Here is a 16,990-nt window from a genome sequence, read left to right on the forward strand (position 1 = left end):
CAGTGTCTGTAAAACAATGGTTGTATGTTTTCTGCAGCATTATGGAGCATACAGTGTCATAATGTATCTGTCTTTACATGATAGCGTTTTAGAAACAGTGACTCAATGTAAGTAATACTGCAATAATATTAGATTATTGAATTCCATGAAGCTGGGAGAGTAATGAAAGACAAAATGAAGAAACATAGTTTATGTCAGAGGTCAAATTTCCAAACGGGGCAAGGTATACAGACTTTTAGTCCCTTTAATCATGCTGTCATGGTCAAGTCATTTCTGTATTTTGGGGTTTTTGTGGCCCTGTTTCCAGTGCTCCGTGTCCCTCCTGTGTTGATGTGCTCCTCCCCAGTCTGTTTTCCCTACAACCCTGCACTGCATCACCTTCATTATCCTCAGCCCTCTTCCCAGCGGAGCTTTTGAGAAGAACGGAAGTTCGAAATATCAATCGTCATGTGTTTCACAAAGACCTCATATGGTACCAGGGAGTTCTGATTAGGAGATTTAAATGCATAAATACGGTTAGACAGAAGTAGTATGTTTGGCAGTTTGTAGTTATTACATGATTGATTGGTTGATTTATTGGTTGATTTATTGACAGTACTGAGCTGCTGGAATTTGCAGCTGAACATCTGAGAACTATTAAGCCTCTCTGTGATTTGCCATTGGTTTAAAAATAATAAAAAGAAAATGTTCCTTTGAGTAAACAGACATGACACGAGCCTCTCTACTAGGCGTGGGTGGATCGATCCCAAAATATCGATACTACTTATAATGCGTACGCCTTCTGAAGATTGATTCAAGCGTCAATTGAGACAAAGGGATTAGTTTCAGATTTTTTTTTTTCTCTGTTGTACCCACATATTTGTATTCCATTAACATGTAGAGCTGTGTGAAAACATTCCATTGTCTCGAACACATTTAAGCCTTCACTTTGCTTATCCACTGCTGTAATGTTGTCTTGAAAAAAGAAAAAAAACGTGCGAAAGAGAACCCAGAGGAGGAGGAGGAGGAAGAGGAGGAGGGGGGAAATGCCTCATCAGCACCCAGACCCCCCAGACAGTTCAGTGGCAGAGTCTTTTCATGGGAATACCAAGGCGTATACAGTGAAATAAATATCTTAGTCAAACTGTTTAAATAAAGCGTGCTATATTCAGACATTCAAATAATATATTCAGCCCATTGAAACTTGTTATTTAAATGAATTATGTTAATGTAACTGAATATAATAATAAACCTGAAACGTGAAAATGGTTGAATACATTACCCTTTTTGTGTAACTGGGAAAGGTGTAGGATTCCTAGTCTATCATAGGCAATAGACCTAATTATTTTGGTATTTCACCGAGGTGATTCCCCAAGAGCTCAACACTTTGGTTATTTGCCTGAAAAAGCTGTCCTGGTCTTTTATAATTAAAAGTCATTGGTATCAGTATCAGTGATATTGGCCCTGTATTATTTTGTTTTGAATAAAAAAATAATTTTGTGGTATCGTCCACCTCCACTCGCTACTCAAGGGCTCTGGCTGTCAGTGTGCTTCCCGGCCTATCAGCTCCTCCCCTGCCCTCTTGTTTTCCCTACTCAGTACTAATCCTAACCTGCACCTCACCCCTCTCGTGCTGTCCAGTTAACCTGTTCCTATGGTTTATTTTGAATAATGGTTCTGCAGTTGATCTGCCGGCTTGCTGTCCTTTGCATTTGGCTCCACCTTCCTCTGCTCTTGGCATGACACAAGCTTCACAATCACTGGATATTTCACTTCAAAAAATTTCACTTGGTTGTTTCCTTTTAAATTGAGGTGTTGAGTTTGAAAGATGTGAATGATCTTCTAATGGAAAACAGTTCTGAAGCTCAGTTTTGTAGTAACCCCGGTGGAAGTCCTGCTCCAGAGGACATGATATTTTCTCAATTTTACAGGCTGAGTAGTGCCCGCTAGTAAACAGATGTTCAAATGTAAAATCAGTGGAATGATAATGGCCAAAAGTTATAAATGCACCACTTTTGTTTGTACAAGTTCAAGTTAAAGATTTAAGACTTTTTTTTTTTAAGCACACAAGATTATTGTCTCAAACAGGTGTCGCAGATCAAGATGATGACTACACAACATGATGATGGCACAGGGTGGACTAGTCACAATACAGGGCCTTTCTAAAATGTGCCATTGCTGACTGAACCGATATCCAGAGCTGCTTTAAGTTAATTGAATGTTCATTTCACTACCATAATCTGTCTCCAAAGTAGTTTCTAATTTTGGGGGACGAAAGGAGTAAGTTTCTTTTTTTTTTTTTTTAAAAAAAGATCTTTACTGAATTTGCAAAATAGTGCAAATATATATAAAGTGCATATAGTATAGATGATCTCATGTAAAGTGCAGTCACTTTATAAGTCCACATTGTCCTTGGAAGTCGCTGAAATCGATGTTTCCTCAATCGGAGGTCAGCAAGAACACTGTATCAGAACATTGAAACTACTGTGTCACTGTCTACAACAGTCTGCTGTATGACCATAGTGCATTGAGATTTCCATCATTTTTAAAAGAGACAACGCCAATGATCATTTGTAACAGTTCCGTATGCCCGTACCATAACCCACTGCCACCATGGGGCAAGCCTCGGGCATGGCCGACACCATCAAACCTGCAGTCAGGTCAAGACCCTGAGTTGTTAATTATCCCTTTGTCTATAATTGATTAGTGCTGTATAGCTTGGATTAGCTTGAAATGATGTTTAACAATCTGTCTGGTCGAAGGGGCCAAAGGCTGTCTAGGTGCTGGAAAGGCGCCATGTCCGTACACTACTGGTTGGATGCTGCTTCCTAACACTAGCCCTGTTTCTGATCTGTGTATCTGTTCCTGTATTAAGGCAGTAATTGTGTTTGTATTCAGTTCAAAGCACCACTGTGCCTTAGTTCAACCTCACAGAGCTGCACAGCACACTCAGCTGATTCACTGATCTGAAATATCATAATAGTATGCTGCAACATCACTACTTTGCAAATGTTTAATTCCATGTAAACATTAAGTGTTAAGCAGACATCTGACACTCAGACTTATATGTAGTACAATGGAAATATTATAGTTCTGTCTTTTACGGGTGGTATTGTGATGAAACAGACTTGAACATCGCGTTAAATAATCCTATAATTCCAGTATAATAAAAAGAAACATTAGATTATAGGGGTGTGCATTGGCACTGCCCTCACAAGTCGATTCGATTATGATTCACCAGGTAACGATTCGATTCAATTCATTGCAATGCATCAAAATTCTACTGCACACAACAAGGCAAACTTTTCATCAGTCATGAGGCAATACAAGCAGTACGGAAGAGGATTAGGGCCACACGTGAATTTTTTTTTTGTAGTTCTGACTTTAAAGTCAGAATTCTGAGATTAAAGTCAGAATTCTGAGAAAAAAGTCAGAATTCTGAGATTAAAGTCAGAATTCTGAGAAAAAAGTCAGAATTCTGAGATTAAAGTCAGAATTCTGAGAAAAAAGTCAGAATTCTGAGATTAAAGTCAGAATTCTGAGATTAAAGTCAGAATTCTGAGAAAAAAAGTCAGAATTCTGAGATTAAAGTCAGAATTCTGAGATTAAAGTCAGAATTCTGAGAAAAAAGTCAGAATTCTGAGAAAAAAGTCAGAATTCTGAGATTAAAGTCAGAATTCTGAGATTAAAGTCAGAATTCTGAGAAAAAAGTCAGAATTCTGAGATTAAAGTCAGAATTCTGAGAAAAAAGTCAGAATGAAGTGAGAATTATGGGTAAACTATCTGTAAGGAAGCAACTTCAGTGAGAGAGTGACATGAGAGTTATATGAAGGAGGGAAGACACAAAAAACCTGATTATGTCGGAGTTATTGGAGTTTCTGCGTGTTCGAGGGGTCCCAGAGGAAGCCATTGCAGTAATGGAAGAGCAAAAGGTGAGTGCAAAAGAAATACACGTTGGTTTGGTGCCTTGCGTTTGTAAAAACAAAGAAAGGCTACGGATATGAAGGATGCTAAATCCAGACAGCGGTTATAACAAACGTCAGTAGCGTTTGCTAACGTTAGCGTTTGCTACAAAGCTATAGCGTTTGCTAACGTTAGCGTTTGCTACAAAGCTATAGCGTTGGCTACAAAGCTATAGCTAGTTGCAAACATGCAATGTGCACTTTGAAGAAATTGATTGTCTTTTCTTTTTTGCTTAGCGTTAGCATTTGCTAACGCTACTTAGCGTTTGCTAACGCTACTGGCAAATAAGAAAGACAATCATTTCATTAGCTTATTAGCTATTATTTGGGCGGTATCAGGGTATTGCGGTAGACCAGGGTATTTATTAATTCCGTAGGTATGACTTTTAGTACCGTTAAAATTACAGAGGCTCCGCTCTCTATTTAACTGACTGGGAGACGCTGTATTGAGGCGATGTGTAACTTAGTACACAGCAAGCGCCAGCAAAGGTCAGAGTTGGTCCGAGCTGCCACACGGTCAGAAACACAGCCTCTGATTGGTCGACAGACTCGACCCAAGGCATCATGGGATTGCTAATAGACGGCTAACAACAACAACAACAACGATTGTTTTCAATCCGGACACTGCAGTTCAAGGCTGGATTACAAAGCTTCTGAAAGGAAAGGAATACGATCACTATAGCCTACTTTATTTCTCCTGTAAAGGTGAGGTGCTTATCATTTCAGAGTCCAGAATAGAGCTACTGTGCAAAGTATTTATATCGTGGTGTAACTCACTGTAAAGCAGAAACGTAAAGTTATTGACCGTTGATCAGCATGGGATTGAAATCACAGATACACTCTGAGTTACCAGTCTTCCTCTGGTAGCATGATTGTCAGGCATTCTCTCCGGTTTCCCCAGTTAAAGTTACTTTGTGTGAACTCAATGTTCTGGTAGAGAAGCATCGATCACATTGATGAGGCTAGAAGATTAAACTACATTCATCCCCAAGGGTAAATTAGCATGTTGCAGCAGAAAAATAGTAGGATTCAGCAAAGGCAAAAGTATATAAACACCAGTAGAACATGAATGAAGCAATAAAAGGAGTGTGGAAATTAACAGGAGACATTACATGATTTCATGTTTACCTAAATACATGCACAGGCATTTCACTCCTTAGAATCAATCAGCTTGTCAATTTGTTGTTTGACCCATAAACAGAACAGGGTGGATGAAAGTTATATTTTAAATGATTTAGCCATTTAGTGCCATTGACCCACATTCTCTCAGGTGTGGCAGGTAATTAACACAGAGGCTCTGCCTACTTTGAAAGGGTTTAGAATGGAGTAAAATAGATAATATCAGTTATGATTTGCAGGCAACATCCATTTACTCATAAACATGTGAGTGAGTGTGAAGTCTCACAGTGAGAGGGTTTAACACTCACAATCTTTTTTTTTTCTTTTTTTTTTCATCAGGAGAGGGTGGTCCAATTATTGAAAAGCTATGCAGAATCATGCAAATAAAAAGCGTGATTTTGGACACCGTTTATTAATGATTAATGATTGGGTTGAGTTGTACTGACCCCTACATACAAAGCTTTCCTACAAATCTAGTTCCGCATTTCCCTACTGAAACTAGTACTGACTTAAGGGGCTTAATCTTAACATTATTCATGCAATGTGCACTTTGAAGAAACTGATTGTCTTTTCTTTCTTTTTCTGTGCAGATTGACAGCGACGTCATCGTGCTGATGGATGATGCAACTCTGGCAAATTACATCCCTTCCTACGGAGACCGGATTGCCCTCTTCAATTTCTGCGAAAGTGCCCTCTAAAAATGATGAAATAGATAACATCAGTTTTGCTGCTTACAACAATGCCTGCAATGCCAGATTTGGACAATTTAATCAAACTCTACTTCAGAATTTCTTTCAGTAACAAAGAAATACTTGCAATTTTAGCACATAACAATCAGGTAGTAATAAGTGTCCGTACTTTGAAGAGAATTTGTAGAAGACTTGGTCTATTCAGAAGGAAGAACCAGTCCGACATGGGCGAAGTGCTGGCTTTTGTCCAGCATGAGATCATGACAAATGGACAGATGCAGGGTTACCGTTGGCTACACCTTCGTGCAGTTCAACGGGGATTTGTTGTGTCACAAGATACCATAAGACGCATCATCAAATTGGTAGATCCACAAGGTGTGGAGTTAAGACGAGCACGACGCCTGAGAAGACGTCAGTACAGCTGCAGAGGGCCAAATGCGCTTTGGCACATGGACGGCTATGATAAGTTAAAGCCCTACGGCATTGCCATCAATGGCTGTATAGACGGTTTTAGCCGCTATGTGTTATGGATGGAGGCCTATACCACAAACAGCGATCCTAAAGTAGTCGCAAGCTATTTTATCAAAACAGTTTCAGGCATAGGTGGATGTCCAGAAAGGATTCGTGCAGACAGGGGCACAGAAAATGGTTGTGTAGAACAAATGCAGATGTTTCTGCGAAGAAACCACCCAGACAGTTTTGCAAGTGAGAGAAGTTTCCTTTATGGAAGAAGCACAGCAAACCAGCGCATTGAGGGATGGTGGAGTATCTTCCGGAAACAGAGTGCGCAGTTCTGGATGAACTTGTTTGAAACCTTCCAGGATGATGGGCACTTCACAGGAGACTTTTTGGACAAAAGTCTTATCCAGTTCTGTTTCCTTAATCTTGTTCAGGTAAAAATCTTTCCTCGCCTTCTGAAATGAGTTGGTAATAAAAGTAGTGTAAGTAATAGGGAAAACGTCCCTAGTAAGCCCACCAAATCCACTTCATAGACATTTATAATATATACTGCCCCAATTTAAGTGAAAAATGTTAGTTCAAATGAAAGTCTAATCTCTCATTTGAAGTGTCAATAATTCATATGTACCAGTGTCTAACATTTTTATTGTTTAATTGGTCAAAATATGTCAAAAGTCTGGCATGGGCTTAATGGTACCTAACATACCCTTTAAGGCCACAGGTGTTCTGAATAAGCCCACTTCATGATTTGTTGATAAATAAATATATATATATATTTAAAAAAATCTTTAAAAAAACAATACAAACTTTTCTATTAAAATCTGTAATGTCTTCGCTGTCAATAGCTATTTTCATTTTGTCTCCGCTCCTATCCTACAGCCTGTAAATGGCAATTGAAATAGCCGTGACCAGAGGTTTTGCTGTGTTGTGAACACAGAAAAAGCTAAATTACAATTGAAATATAAATTAAAGCTATTCTCAAATGTTGATAAAATTTTCCCATCTACTCCATCCATCCAACTTTTTGCCAGAAATGAGAGATTTTGCATTGTTCCCTCCCTGTACAGTCATGTTTCTATAATTTGTGGGCATGAAATTTAGTTCTTTTGTGTTTTAGTCATCTCAAATTAAAACTAATCTGAAAAGTAAAGATTTAAAAAATATTGCTAATGTTAGGATAGAATATAGGCCTATCCAGAATTAATTGACCAATGCAATATCACTTATATTTAAATATGGTATTAATTATCTGAATTGTGGAGCTGAATCATCAGCTGAGGTCAAAATTATGGAGGAAAATGGTTCGAAGGTGAAAAAGGAGAAAATCCCCATTGAAACACAGTCAAGTGGGCTCAATGGGAACATCATTGAATGTATGGTTAAGAGTCAGAATATTTTATTCTACGCAAATGACATTAAATTTTTTAATCTATAGATGGTATACTAATATAACATGAAGAGTCTAAATTGATCATGCAGAGAAGTAATTAACTATAGTCATTTACATCCACCCCAGACAGAGGGATATTGTTTTGCTTACGTCACCTTTAAGCCCACCTGGTAAAAATGTTAATTAAAAATAAATAAATATTAACATACACATGTATTGTCTATTTAACAGTAAAATAATATAAACTGGATACAAAAATGTAAACTATACCTGCTTATCATGCTTTATGTCACTGTAATGAGCCATACTATACAGCTACTGTCTTGATGAAGTGTGTGGTCTGCTTGCTTGCATGCCAAAACCTATATTTTTAATATCAAAAGAAATATTATTTCTAATTCAAGTAACTAACATAACATATGTCTTGTCATGTCTATGTCATGTAATTTGTATTCTTTCATTACTTAAACTACAATAAATATATTATTGTTGTCCAACTGATGGCAAGACAAGGTGATCCCCCCCTTGAAACCAGTCTGATGCAGTTTGGTGCTCCTGCTATAGGCCTTTTCTATGCCAAGCCACAAAAGTTGCTGTAGGTTGTGTTGAAAATGCAGAATCACAGCGCACTGCCTGTAAAGTATTAGGCAACATTTTGTGTGCACGTGCTGTTTGGTGGAAGTGCTATTGTGTTATTGCTGCTTAGTTTTACATTGATTATTGTTGACGTATTGTGCTTTTTCTGTTCACTATTGACTTATTTGATGTGGGCATACAATGATAACGCAGTAACCTAGTCCTCAATTTAGACAGGCAGCATTTACGTAGTACAGGACCTATTTCACAAGTTTGTACTCTGTATTTACTGTACTTCTTTTTATGCAGGATGAACTTGACGAGGTTGTTCACACATGGAATTCACACAAAATCAGACCAAGATCAAGTGATGACACGTCGTCGGGTCGGCCAGTTGTGATGTACTCATTCCCAGAGTTGCACAGTGCTGAGGATAGACTTAAACCTGTTGCCATGGAGGAGGTCACTTTGTGTGAGGACGAGTGTACTCCCAAAGGCCAGTTTCCTTGCGATGAAACTGTGTTTGAACTGTGTTGTCTACTGATGGAGGAGAATGGATGGGATGCTCCAGCAGATCCACTTGCTGCAGCTGATCTTTACATCATGTTAAGAGAGGAAATACAGCAAAATATTTGATCAATGGTACAAATCCAATTTTTACTAAATACAAATGAAAACATAGTTTACCCCAGTCACATAATGCGATAGAAGTTGCCTTTTCTTGTAAGTACTCTATGGAAGTGTTGCTGTGCTGTAGCTTATGTAAGAATGTAAAGACAACTGTTCCAGATTAATGCATTTTGGGTGCAAACAAACAAAATGCCAACTCTTTTTATTTGGTCATGTTTCACGGTTCTGTGTAATTGAGTATGCTGCCTGTGATGCCATCTACACTGAAAGCTTAAAACGCCTCCGGCTAGTCAGCCAGGGCAAAGCCATGATGAAGAGCACCTTCTTCCAATGCATTGTCCATGTTACCAACGATCTGACTGCAGTGTATGCTCAGTCATCCATTCATTTTCACAGTTGAAGTTGGAACTTCTGCAGTATTATTTCAGTTAGATTGTTATTAAGCACTAGGCTTACTTTACATATTTTACATCACCCATTTTTATTCCAACAAATGTATGTACATTAAAAACGAATTAAAAAAACTGCAGCATTTGAAGCAAAAAAATGATTAGATGAAGCTAAATATTGTGTTATGATTGTATCATGAGGAAAAAGTCAGTGCGGTCCTTCTAAAAGGCCTTTATTGTCCAGACTTTTCAAAAGCTTTTTATATTTTGTTTAAGACCTTGACTCGAGTAATTTGAAGTGTTTTTTCATGTTTTCAGTAAACCTTCATGACAAATAAAATTTAAGTGTACTTAATCAAAATGATGCAACACTTTGCATGTGCAATGTGCACAGGTAAATGACAATGCAGTACTGCAAAACTCCAAATACCGTAGCGGGGTATGAGATGTAAACAAGTGGCAGTATAAAATACAGTAAAGAGGAAACTTTTCTGTTGTCTATATACAGTAATTCATTTGTTGCCATATATGTGCATATATTTTTCAGCATAATTTGACTAACTCCCTGCTAACTGTGTTTTCTGTAGTCACCTTTATTCCTAGTCATTCTAGATAATAACAACTTACCAAACTTGTGTTTTATGTGGTAGATTTTTAAAATATCTGGATCTGTTTTTCTTTAAGGTATTGGCCCTCCTCTTTTCTTCCCACTCTCCACTTCTCATCACCTTTCCTTTCAACCTACACGTCTTGGATCACAAAAGACATCCAGAAAGTGAGGACCAGTTACTCAGACTTGATCCTCTGGGACCTAAGGGCCATGGCGAAGATAGTTGGGGTGGCCTGAACTGTATGTGCTTCCCTTGTCCCAACCAAACAATTCAGCATTTCTGTTAGCTGGTTGTATTTTTTCAACAGTGGGATACTTCCAAGGACATCAAGACATCTAAGGACATTAAGGACATCAACACCAGTAACTCTAAATCTTCAGACAGAAGTGTAATCTATAGTTTGCTTATTAGTGTGATTATTCACGAGTATTAAAAAACACAGAAATCTGTTGTACTTCCAGCCAAGCTAATAATGAAAAGTGGAGATAAAGTTTGAAAGAAAAAAACTGCACCTCAAGACCCCTAGCTACTTTTATCAGTAAAATGTTTTATTTTCTTGTAAGAGTCTGCTGCTGCTGCAAAAAGGGGAGAAATGAATGTATTATTACTATAATTATAAGTACTATATATATATGGTTATACGTTTTATTTCTCAAAAATGTATTGATAAAAAAATCTAGGCCTTGATATTCCATGTATTCATGAGAAATGTTTGACCCTCAGCAACATAATTTTCATGTTGTATTTCATGTTTTCTTTCAAAAACAAGTTTTTATGTTACTTTTTCAGGTGTCATTAACACCATTATATGCTTTTCCTAGGTAAATCCCTAGCTCTGTTTAATGGTGGATAGTTTGCACTTGGTACTGGTGTTTACTGCCCCATTAAATGAGTCCATTGTTATTGGTAATTTCAGAGCCCTATTCTCAGAATGTCAATGCAAAGCACTGTGCTTTTCATTTGTGTAAATTGTGAAATGACTATAAAATGCTTCATAACATTCTCGAATAACTGTGTTTTAAAACTTACTTTTTGCACATTTGGATAGGGAGCTTGATCAACATTAATTCAACATTCAACTGAAGACCTGAATACAAATGTGGTGAAAGAAGTAACATTTTATTTATATAAAAAGTTTATATAAAAAACATTTTCTTGGTAATAACAATAATAACATGGTGAAATCTCATATCCAGATAGGCTGTTCTGTCAAGAGCATATAACCAGAATGGCTTGATTTTTTTAAACTAACATTTCAATGTTGAAAGTAACATTTAACATTTTACTGTTAAAGAGCCTTTACAAGAGATGAGCTAAAGGTGGTCCCTGCATGAAAAATTCTACATAATGCATACAGTACATGAAGAATACAATTTCATTTTGATGATGAAAAGTAAAATATGTTTAGCCTTTGATAGTCTCAGTGTCTTTATCATAACATACCTTCTACATCAGTGTCCAAATGTAAAACACTTAACAGGCAACATTTGCAATTCAACAAGGGTCTGTGGTATAACAAATACCTCAAGAGTCATCCATAAACATAGTGTAGAATTAGGCAAGTGTAAATGCTTAAGAAGTCATGCATACAGCTATACTAAAGCTATACTCCACACTTGCTTATCAAGGCTTAACAAGGAAATACTTTCTGGTGTTGAATAAAGATTAACATGACACCTGAGAACATGAGAATTTGCCACAAGGATGACTGAACAATTACAGCCCTTTAGCATTGCTATTATCAAATTGGTTGATCCACAAGGTGCGTAACATAAGAACTCAAAAGTCAGTAAAAAGTGTCAAGAATGAAAAGAGATTACATCAGTTTTGCTGCTCACAACAATGCCTGCAAAACCAGATTAGGACAACTTAATCTATTTTAGACATTCTGTAGAAATACATGTCATTTTAGCACATAACATGTGCACCAACATTAAAGAGAATTTGACCTGACCTGGAAGACCTGGTCTGTTCAGAAGGCAGAACTAGTCTGCCATGAACAAAGTGCTCACTCAGCATGAGATCACAACCAAGGTTGTTGTGATCTCATGGTGTCACAAGATACTGTAAGATGCATTATCAAACTGTGTGATTAACAAGATGTGGTATTAAGGACAATATGACACCTGAGAAAACATCAAAATAGCTTTAGTATTTAGTAAAAGCTACACTTCAGACTTGCTTTCACTAACTAGGAAGTGGTATTTCCTTAATCATCAAAAGTATCCAAACTTTTAAGACCTGAATTCAATGAAACCCTGCAATGGAATATAAAGCTACATTAAGTGTGAGTAAAGCAAAAAGTTACGGGTACAACTGGGCAGATTACATGGCAAGTAACTGCCAGCTTTTAGATTATGCCAATAACCTACTTAGTTCAGACTTTAGTAGAAAAAATGGATGAACTAGTCTGACTTGAACAAAGCCCCTGCTTTTGTCCAACATAACATTCCAGTCAATGGAGAGGTATGGGTTGGCTACACTTTCATGCAATTTAATGGTGGTTTACACAAATATTTCACCTGAGTAGTATATAATTTTGCAACTTACAAAAAAGCAAAAAGGAGAAAAATACAGTTTCATTACATTGTAGCTGTCTGAACACAGCAGTGATGAAGCATGCCACTGTTGTTGCTGCTGTTGGAATCTAAGCCCTCAACCTTCTTAGCTGCATGAAAAGGCCTTTTTAATTCCTAACAGTGAATTGTTGTAGTAATGGTTGTGGGAGTCTAAACAATGTCCATTACCCAGACATTGCTTTCAAGAACTGCATTAAATTCTGAACGGAAATCCGGGAAGTTCTCAAAGCTGTCAGCTAGCTGCAGAATCTTCCCACACGTGTGCCCAATCGGTCTTCTTGTGAACTCTGTCATCTCTTCAAATTCCACGTAGATGCTGTCTGTAACAACAAGATCAGATCCGGTGCAGAACCGCAGAAATTTCTGAAGTTTACTTTCATCAAGCTCTCTGATAAATCTTTTCAGATGATTTCCCACTTCCTTTTGTTTTGGAGTCAAATCAAGGGCAAATTTCAGCAGTTTACAGACCTTTTTTGTTGTTGGTTGCAGGTCAGAGAACAACTTGGTCAGTGCCTCTGGACTGAGGGAGAGATGATTATTGGTGATCTCCCTCCAGCAGTCAATCACAAACTTCGGTGTTTGGACGAGTTCTTTGTGCGCTATTTCATCAAGTATTGTAGGAAGAGTCTCAGCAGTGATTCTCCTTCTACAGCCATAGCTGTCGAGAACTTCCACAAGATCATCAGAGTCAACTGTAGCGAAATCACTCATCGCTTGCATCAAAACCTCACGTTCCTGGCTGCTCACAAACTGCAGAAAATGTGTTTTAAGATCACTGTACACATTGTCAAAAAGCATCTGTTCAAGGAAGGGGAGTGCAAGTTTGTTTGGCAAATACTGACAATCTTGGTAACCCTTCAGAAGGATTCTGCCAATTGCCTTCCATGTTGCAGCAGGAAAATCATGGCGAAGGAAGGGTACTTTAACTGTTGTACCGAGTGTGCATCGCTCATAGAATTCATGCCAGAAGCAGCTGAGAACATCTCTTAGTACCCCAGATCCGCTGCCTGCTTCTTCTTTGTTGTCTGGAAGTATTCGTCTCACATTCAGTGCTTTATTCAAAATCTCTGCATCAGAGAAAGCAGTAATCATGTCATGGAAAGTGTTAGCATGATGTAGAGTGACGGTTATCACATCATCAGGATGAGCTGGACTTGTGGGCATAGGAAAACCCTCATAGATCAATGTGTCCTCCTGATCTTCTTCAACGCCGAGATGGGGACCAAAGGTAACTTCAGAGATTACAGACATTTCTAATGCAGGCTGGACTCCATCAAAATCAACCATGACATCTCCCAGTTGTAGTTCTACTGTAGTGATTTCACTGCCACCGCTTGCCGAGACAAGGATCACTTCAGATGTCTCACTAGTGTCATCGTCATGTTCTTTTGGCTTGGTTGCAACGTAAAAGCGTAACATTGTCAGCCGCGCAGTCTCATACATCGTGCCAATGGAAAGGCAATTCTCATCAGTAAGGCAGTTCTGTTTGAAGTCCCACACCTCAAACTCAAAATCTGATTCAGATCCTTTAGGAGAGATTCCATCAGGAAAGAAAAGTTTCTTTCCTTCTTCAAGGATGTCTTTAAATCCAGCATTACTTGCCAATTGAACTTTTCTGGTCCCACCTCCTTGCTTTGCCCTCACCTGTTTGGCGATGTTACCATCACTGTGTATCCATCCTATCTCTACATTTCGTGTTGTTTTTAGCTTCTTATTCTGTGTTGTTCTTGTGTCCGCATGTGATGCGTTTTCCTTCGTGATTTCCTTTCTGACTTTCATCTTCTCACGAAGTTTTTCTAAAAGCCCTTGTTTTCGCTTTGGGAGGGACTTTTTACTTTTGCAGAAATTGAAGAGGGCAATCCGGTCTCCGTAGGAAGGGATGTAATTTGCCAGAGTTGCATCATCCATCAGCACGATGACGTCGCTGTCAATCTGCACAGAAAAAGAAAGAAAAGACAATCAGTTTCTTCAAAGTGCACATTGCATGAATAATGTTAAGATTAAGCCCCTTAAGTCAGTACTAGTTTCAGTAGGGAAATGCGGAACTAGATTTGTAGGAAAGCTTTGTATGTAGGGGTCAGTACAACTCAACCCAATCATTAATCATTAATAAACGGTGTCCAAAATCACGCTTTTTATTTGCATGATTCTGCATAGCTTTTCAATAATTGGACCACCCTCTCCTGATGAAAAAAAAGAAAAAAAAAGATTGTGAGTGTTAAACCCTCTCACTGTGAGACTTCACACTCACTCACATGTTTATGAGTAAATGGATGTTGCCTGCAAATCATAACTGATATTATCTATTTTACTCCATTCTAAACCCTTTCAAAGTAGGCAGAGCCTCTGTGTTAATTACCTGCCACACCTGAGAGAATGTGGGTCAATGGCACTAAATGGCTAAATCATTTAAAATATAACTTTCATCCACCCTGTTCTGTTTATGGGTCAAACAACAAATTGACAAGCTGATTGATTCTAAGGAGTGAAATGCCTGTGCATGTATTTAGGTAAACATGAAATCATGTAATGTCTCCTGTTAATTTCCACACTCCTTTTATTGCTTCATTCATGTTCTACTGGTGTTTATATACTTTTGCCTTTGCTGAATCCTACTATTTTTCTGCTGCAACATGCTAATTTACCCTTGGGGATGAATGTAGTTTAATCTTCTAGCCTCATCAATGTGATCGATGCTTCTCTACCAGAACATTGAGTTCACACAAAGTAACTTTAACTGGGGAAACCGGAGAGAATGCCTGACAATCATGCTACCAGAGGAAGACTGGTAACTCAGAGTGTATCTGTGATTTCAATCCCATGCTGATCAACGGTCAATAACTTTACGTTTCTGCTTTACAGTGAGTTACACCACGATATAAATACTTTGCACAGTAGCTCTATTCTGGACTCTGAAATGATAAGCACCTCACCTTTACAGGAGAAATAAAGTAGGCTATAGTGATCGTATTCCTTTCCTTTCAGAAGCTTTGTAATCCAGCCTTGAACTGCAGTGTCCGGATTGAAAACAATCGTTGTTGTTGTTGTTGTTGTTGTTAGCCGTCTATTAGCAATCCCATGATGCCTTGGGTCGAGTCTGTCGACCAATCAGAGGCTGTGTTTCTGACCGTGTGGCAGCTCGGACCAACTCTGACCTTTGCTGGCGCTTGCTGTGTACTAAGTTACACATCGCCTCAATACAGCGTCTCCCAGTCAGTTAAATAGAGAGCGGAGCCTCTGTAATTTTAACGGTACTAAAAGTCATACCTACGGAATTAATAAATACCCTGGTCTACCGCAATACCCTGATACCGCCCAAATAATAGCTAATAAGCTAATGAAATGATTGTCTTTCTTATTTGCCAGTAGCGTTAGCAAACGCTAAGTAGCGTTAGCAAATGCTAACGCTAAGCAAAAAAGAAAAGACAATCAATTTCTTCAAAGTGCACATTGCATGTTTGCAACTAGCTATAGCTTTGTAGCCAACGCTATAGCTTTGTAGCAAACGCTAACGTTAGCAAACGCTATAGCTTTGTAGCAAACGCTAACGTTAGCAAACGCTACTGACGTTTGTTATAACCGCTGTCTGGATTTAGCATCCTTCATATCCGTAGCCTTTCTTTGTTTTTACAAACGCAAGGCACCAAACCAACGTGTATTTCTTTTGCACTCACCTTTTGCTCTTCCATTACTGCAATGGCTTCCTCTGGTCCCCTCGAACACGCAGAAACTCCAATAACTCCGACATAATCAGGTTTTTTGTGTCTTCCCTCCTTCATATAACTCTCATGTCACTCTCTCACTGAAGTTGCTTCCTTACAGATAGTTTACCCATAATTCTCACTTCATTCTGACTTTTTTCTCAGAATTCTGACTTTAATCTCAGAATTCTGACTTTTTTCTCAGAATTCTGACTTTAATCTCAGAATTCTGACTTTAATCTCAGAATTCTGACTTTTTTTCTCAGAATTCTGACTTTTTTTCTCAGAATTCTGACTTTTTTCTCAGAATTCTGACTTTAATCTCAGAATTCTGACTTTAATCTCAGAATTCTGACTTTTTTCTCAGAATTCTGACTTTAATCTCAGAATTCTGACTTTAATTTCAGAATTCTGACTTTTTTCTCAGAATTCTGACTTTAATCTCAGAATTCTGACTTTTTTCTCAGAATTCTGACTTTAATCTCAGAATTCTGACTTTAAAGTCAGAACTACAAAAAAAAATTCACGTGTGGCCCTAATCCTCTTCCGTAATATTTTTCTGTAAAATTTATATTTTTAGAAAAAATGCCAGGAAATAGTAACCGGGGTATTTACATTGGTATACCTCATAGCTAGTTACGGCCTTCCATGCTACTACTAGCAGTTGCTAGCAGGCATGCTAACAACAAGCCTGTGGCTGCAACTGTCTGGAATCAAATGTGATGCTTACGAGAGCGAGAGAAGGTGCTACTGACTGTATGCACGGTGCAAGAGAGAGAGACAGACTTGGCTTTGTTGGCAGAAGAGCCGTAGACTGTGATTACACTGAGCAGCATTTATGGGAATAAATTACAATATTATATATTTGGATATACTTTTTTTGGGCTGGTTTTTCAGAATGAAGCA

General features: G+C 38.2%; 1 protein-coding gene across 10 annotated transcripts; it reads right to left on the bottom strand.

Annotated features, from left to right (window-relative positions):
• Positions 1-6,258: 6,258 nt before the first annotated feature.
• Positions 6,259-16,085, bottom strand: LOC115592255 (uncharacterized). Of its 10 annotated transcripts, XM_030434832.1 has the most exons (5): positions 16,058-16,076; positions 15,317-15,480; positions 12,552-14,315; positions 8,470-8,763; positions 6,259-6,663 (listed from the first exon to the last, which is right to left on the bottom strand). In XM_030434832.1, the coding sequence occupies exons 3-4, from the start codon at positions 14,289-14,291 to the stop codon at positions 8,638-8,640; spliced, it is 1,866 nt and encodes a 621-aa protein (XP_030290692.1). In that variant the 5' UTR covers positions 14,292-14,315; positions 15,317-15,480; positions 16,058-16,076; the 3' UTR covers positions 6,259-6,663; positions 8,470-8,637. The 10 variants fall into 10 exon arrangements, with proteins under 10 accessions (XP_030290692.1, XP_030290691.1, XP_030290694.1 ...); XM_030434831.1 differs by lacking the exon at positions 16,058-16,076 and having other exon boundaries at positions 15,317-15,804; XM_030434834.1 differs by lacking the exon at positions 15,317-15,480 and having other exon boundaries at positions 6,264-6,663; positions 12,852-14,315; positions 16,058-16,085.
• Between the last annotated feature and the right edge of the window lie 905 nt (positions 16,086-16,990).

The sequence above is a fragment of the Sparus aurata genome, chromosome 12 (assembly GCF_900880675.1).
Source record: "Sparus aurata chromosome 12, fSpaAur1.1, whole genome shotgun sequence".
In the NCBI taxonomy this organism is placed as follows: Eukaryota; Metazoa; Chordata; class Actinopteri; order Spariformes; family Sparidae; genus Sparus; species Sparus aurata.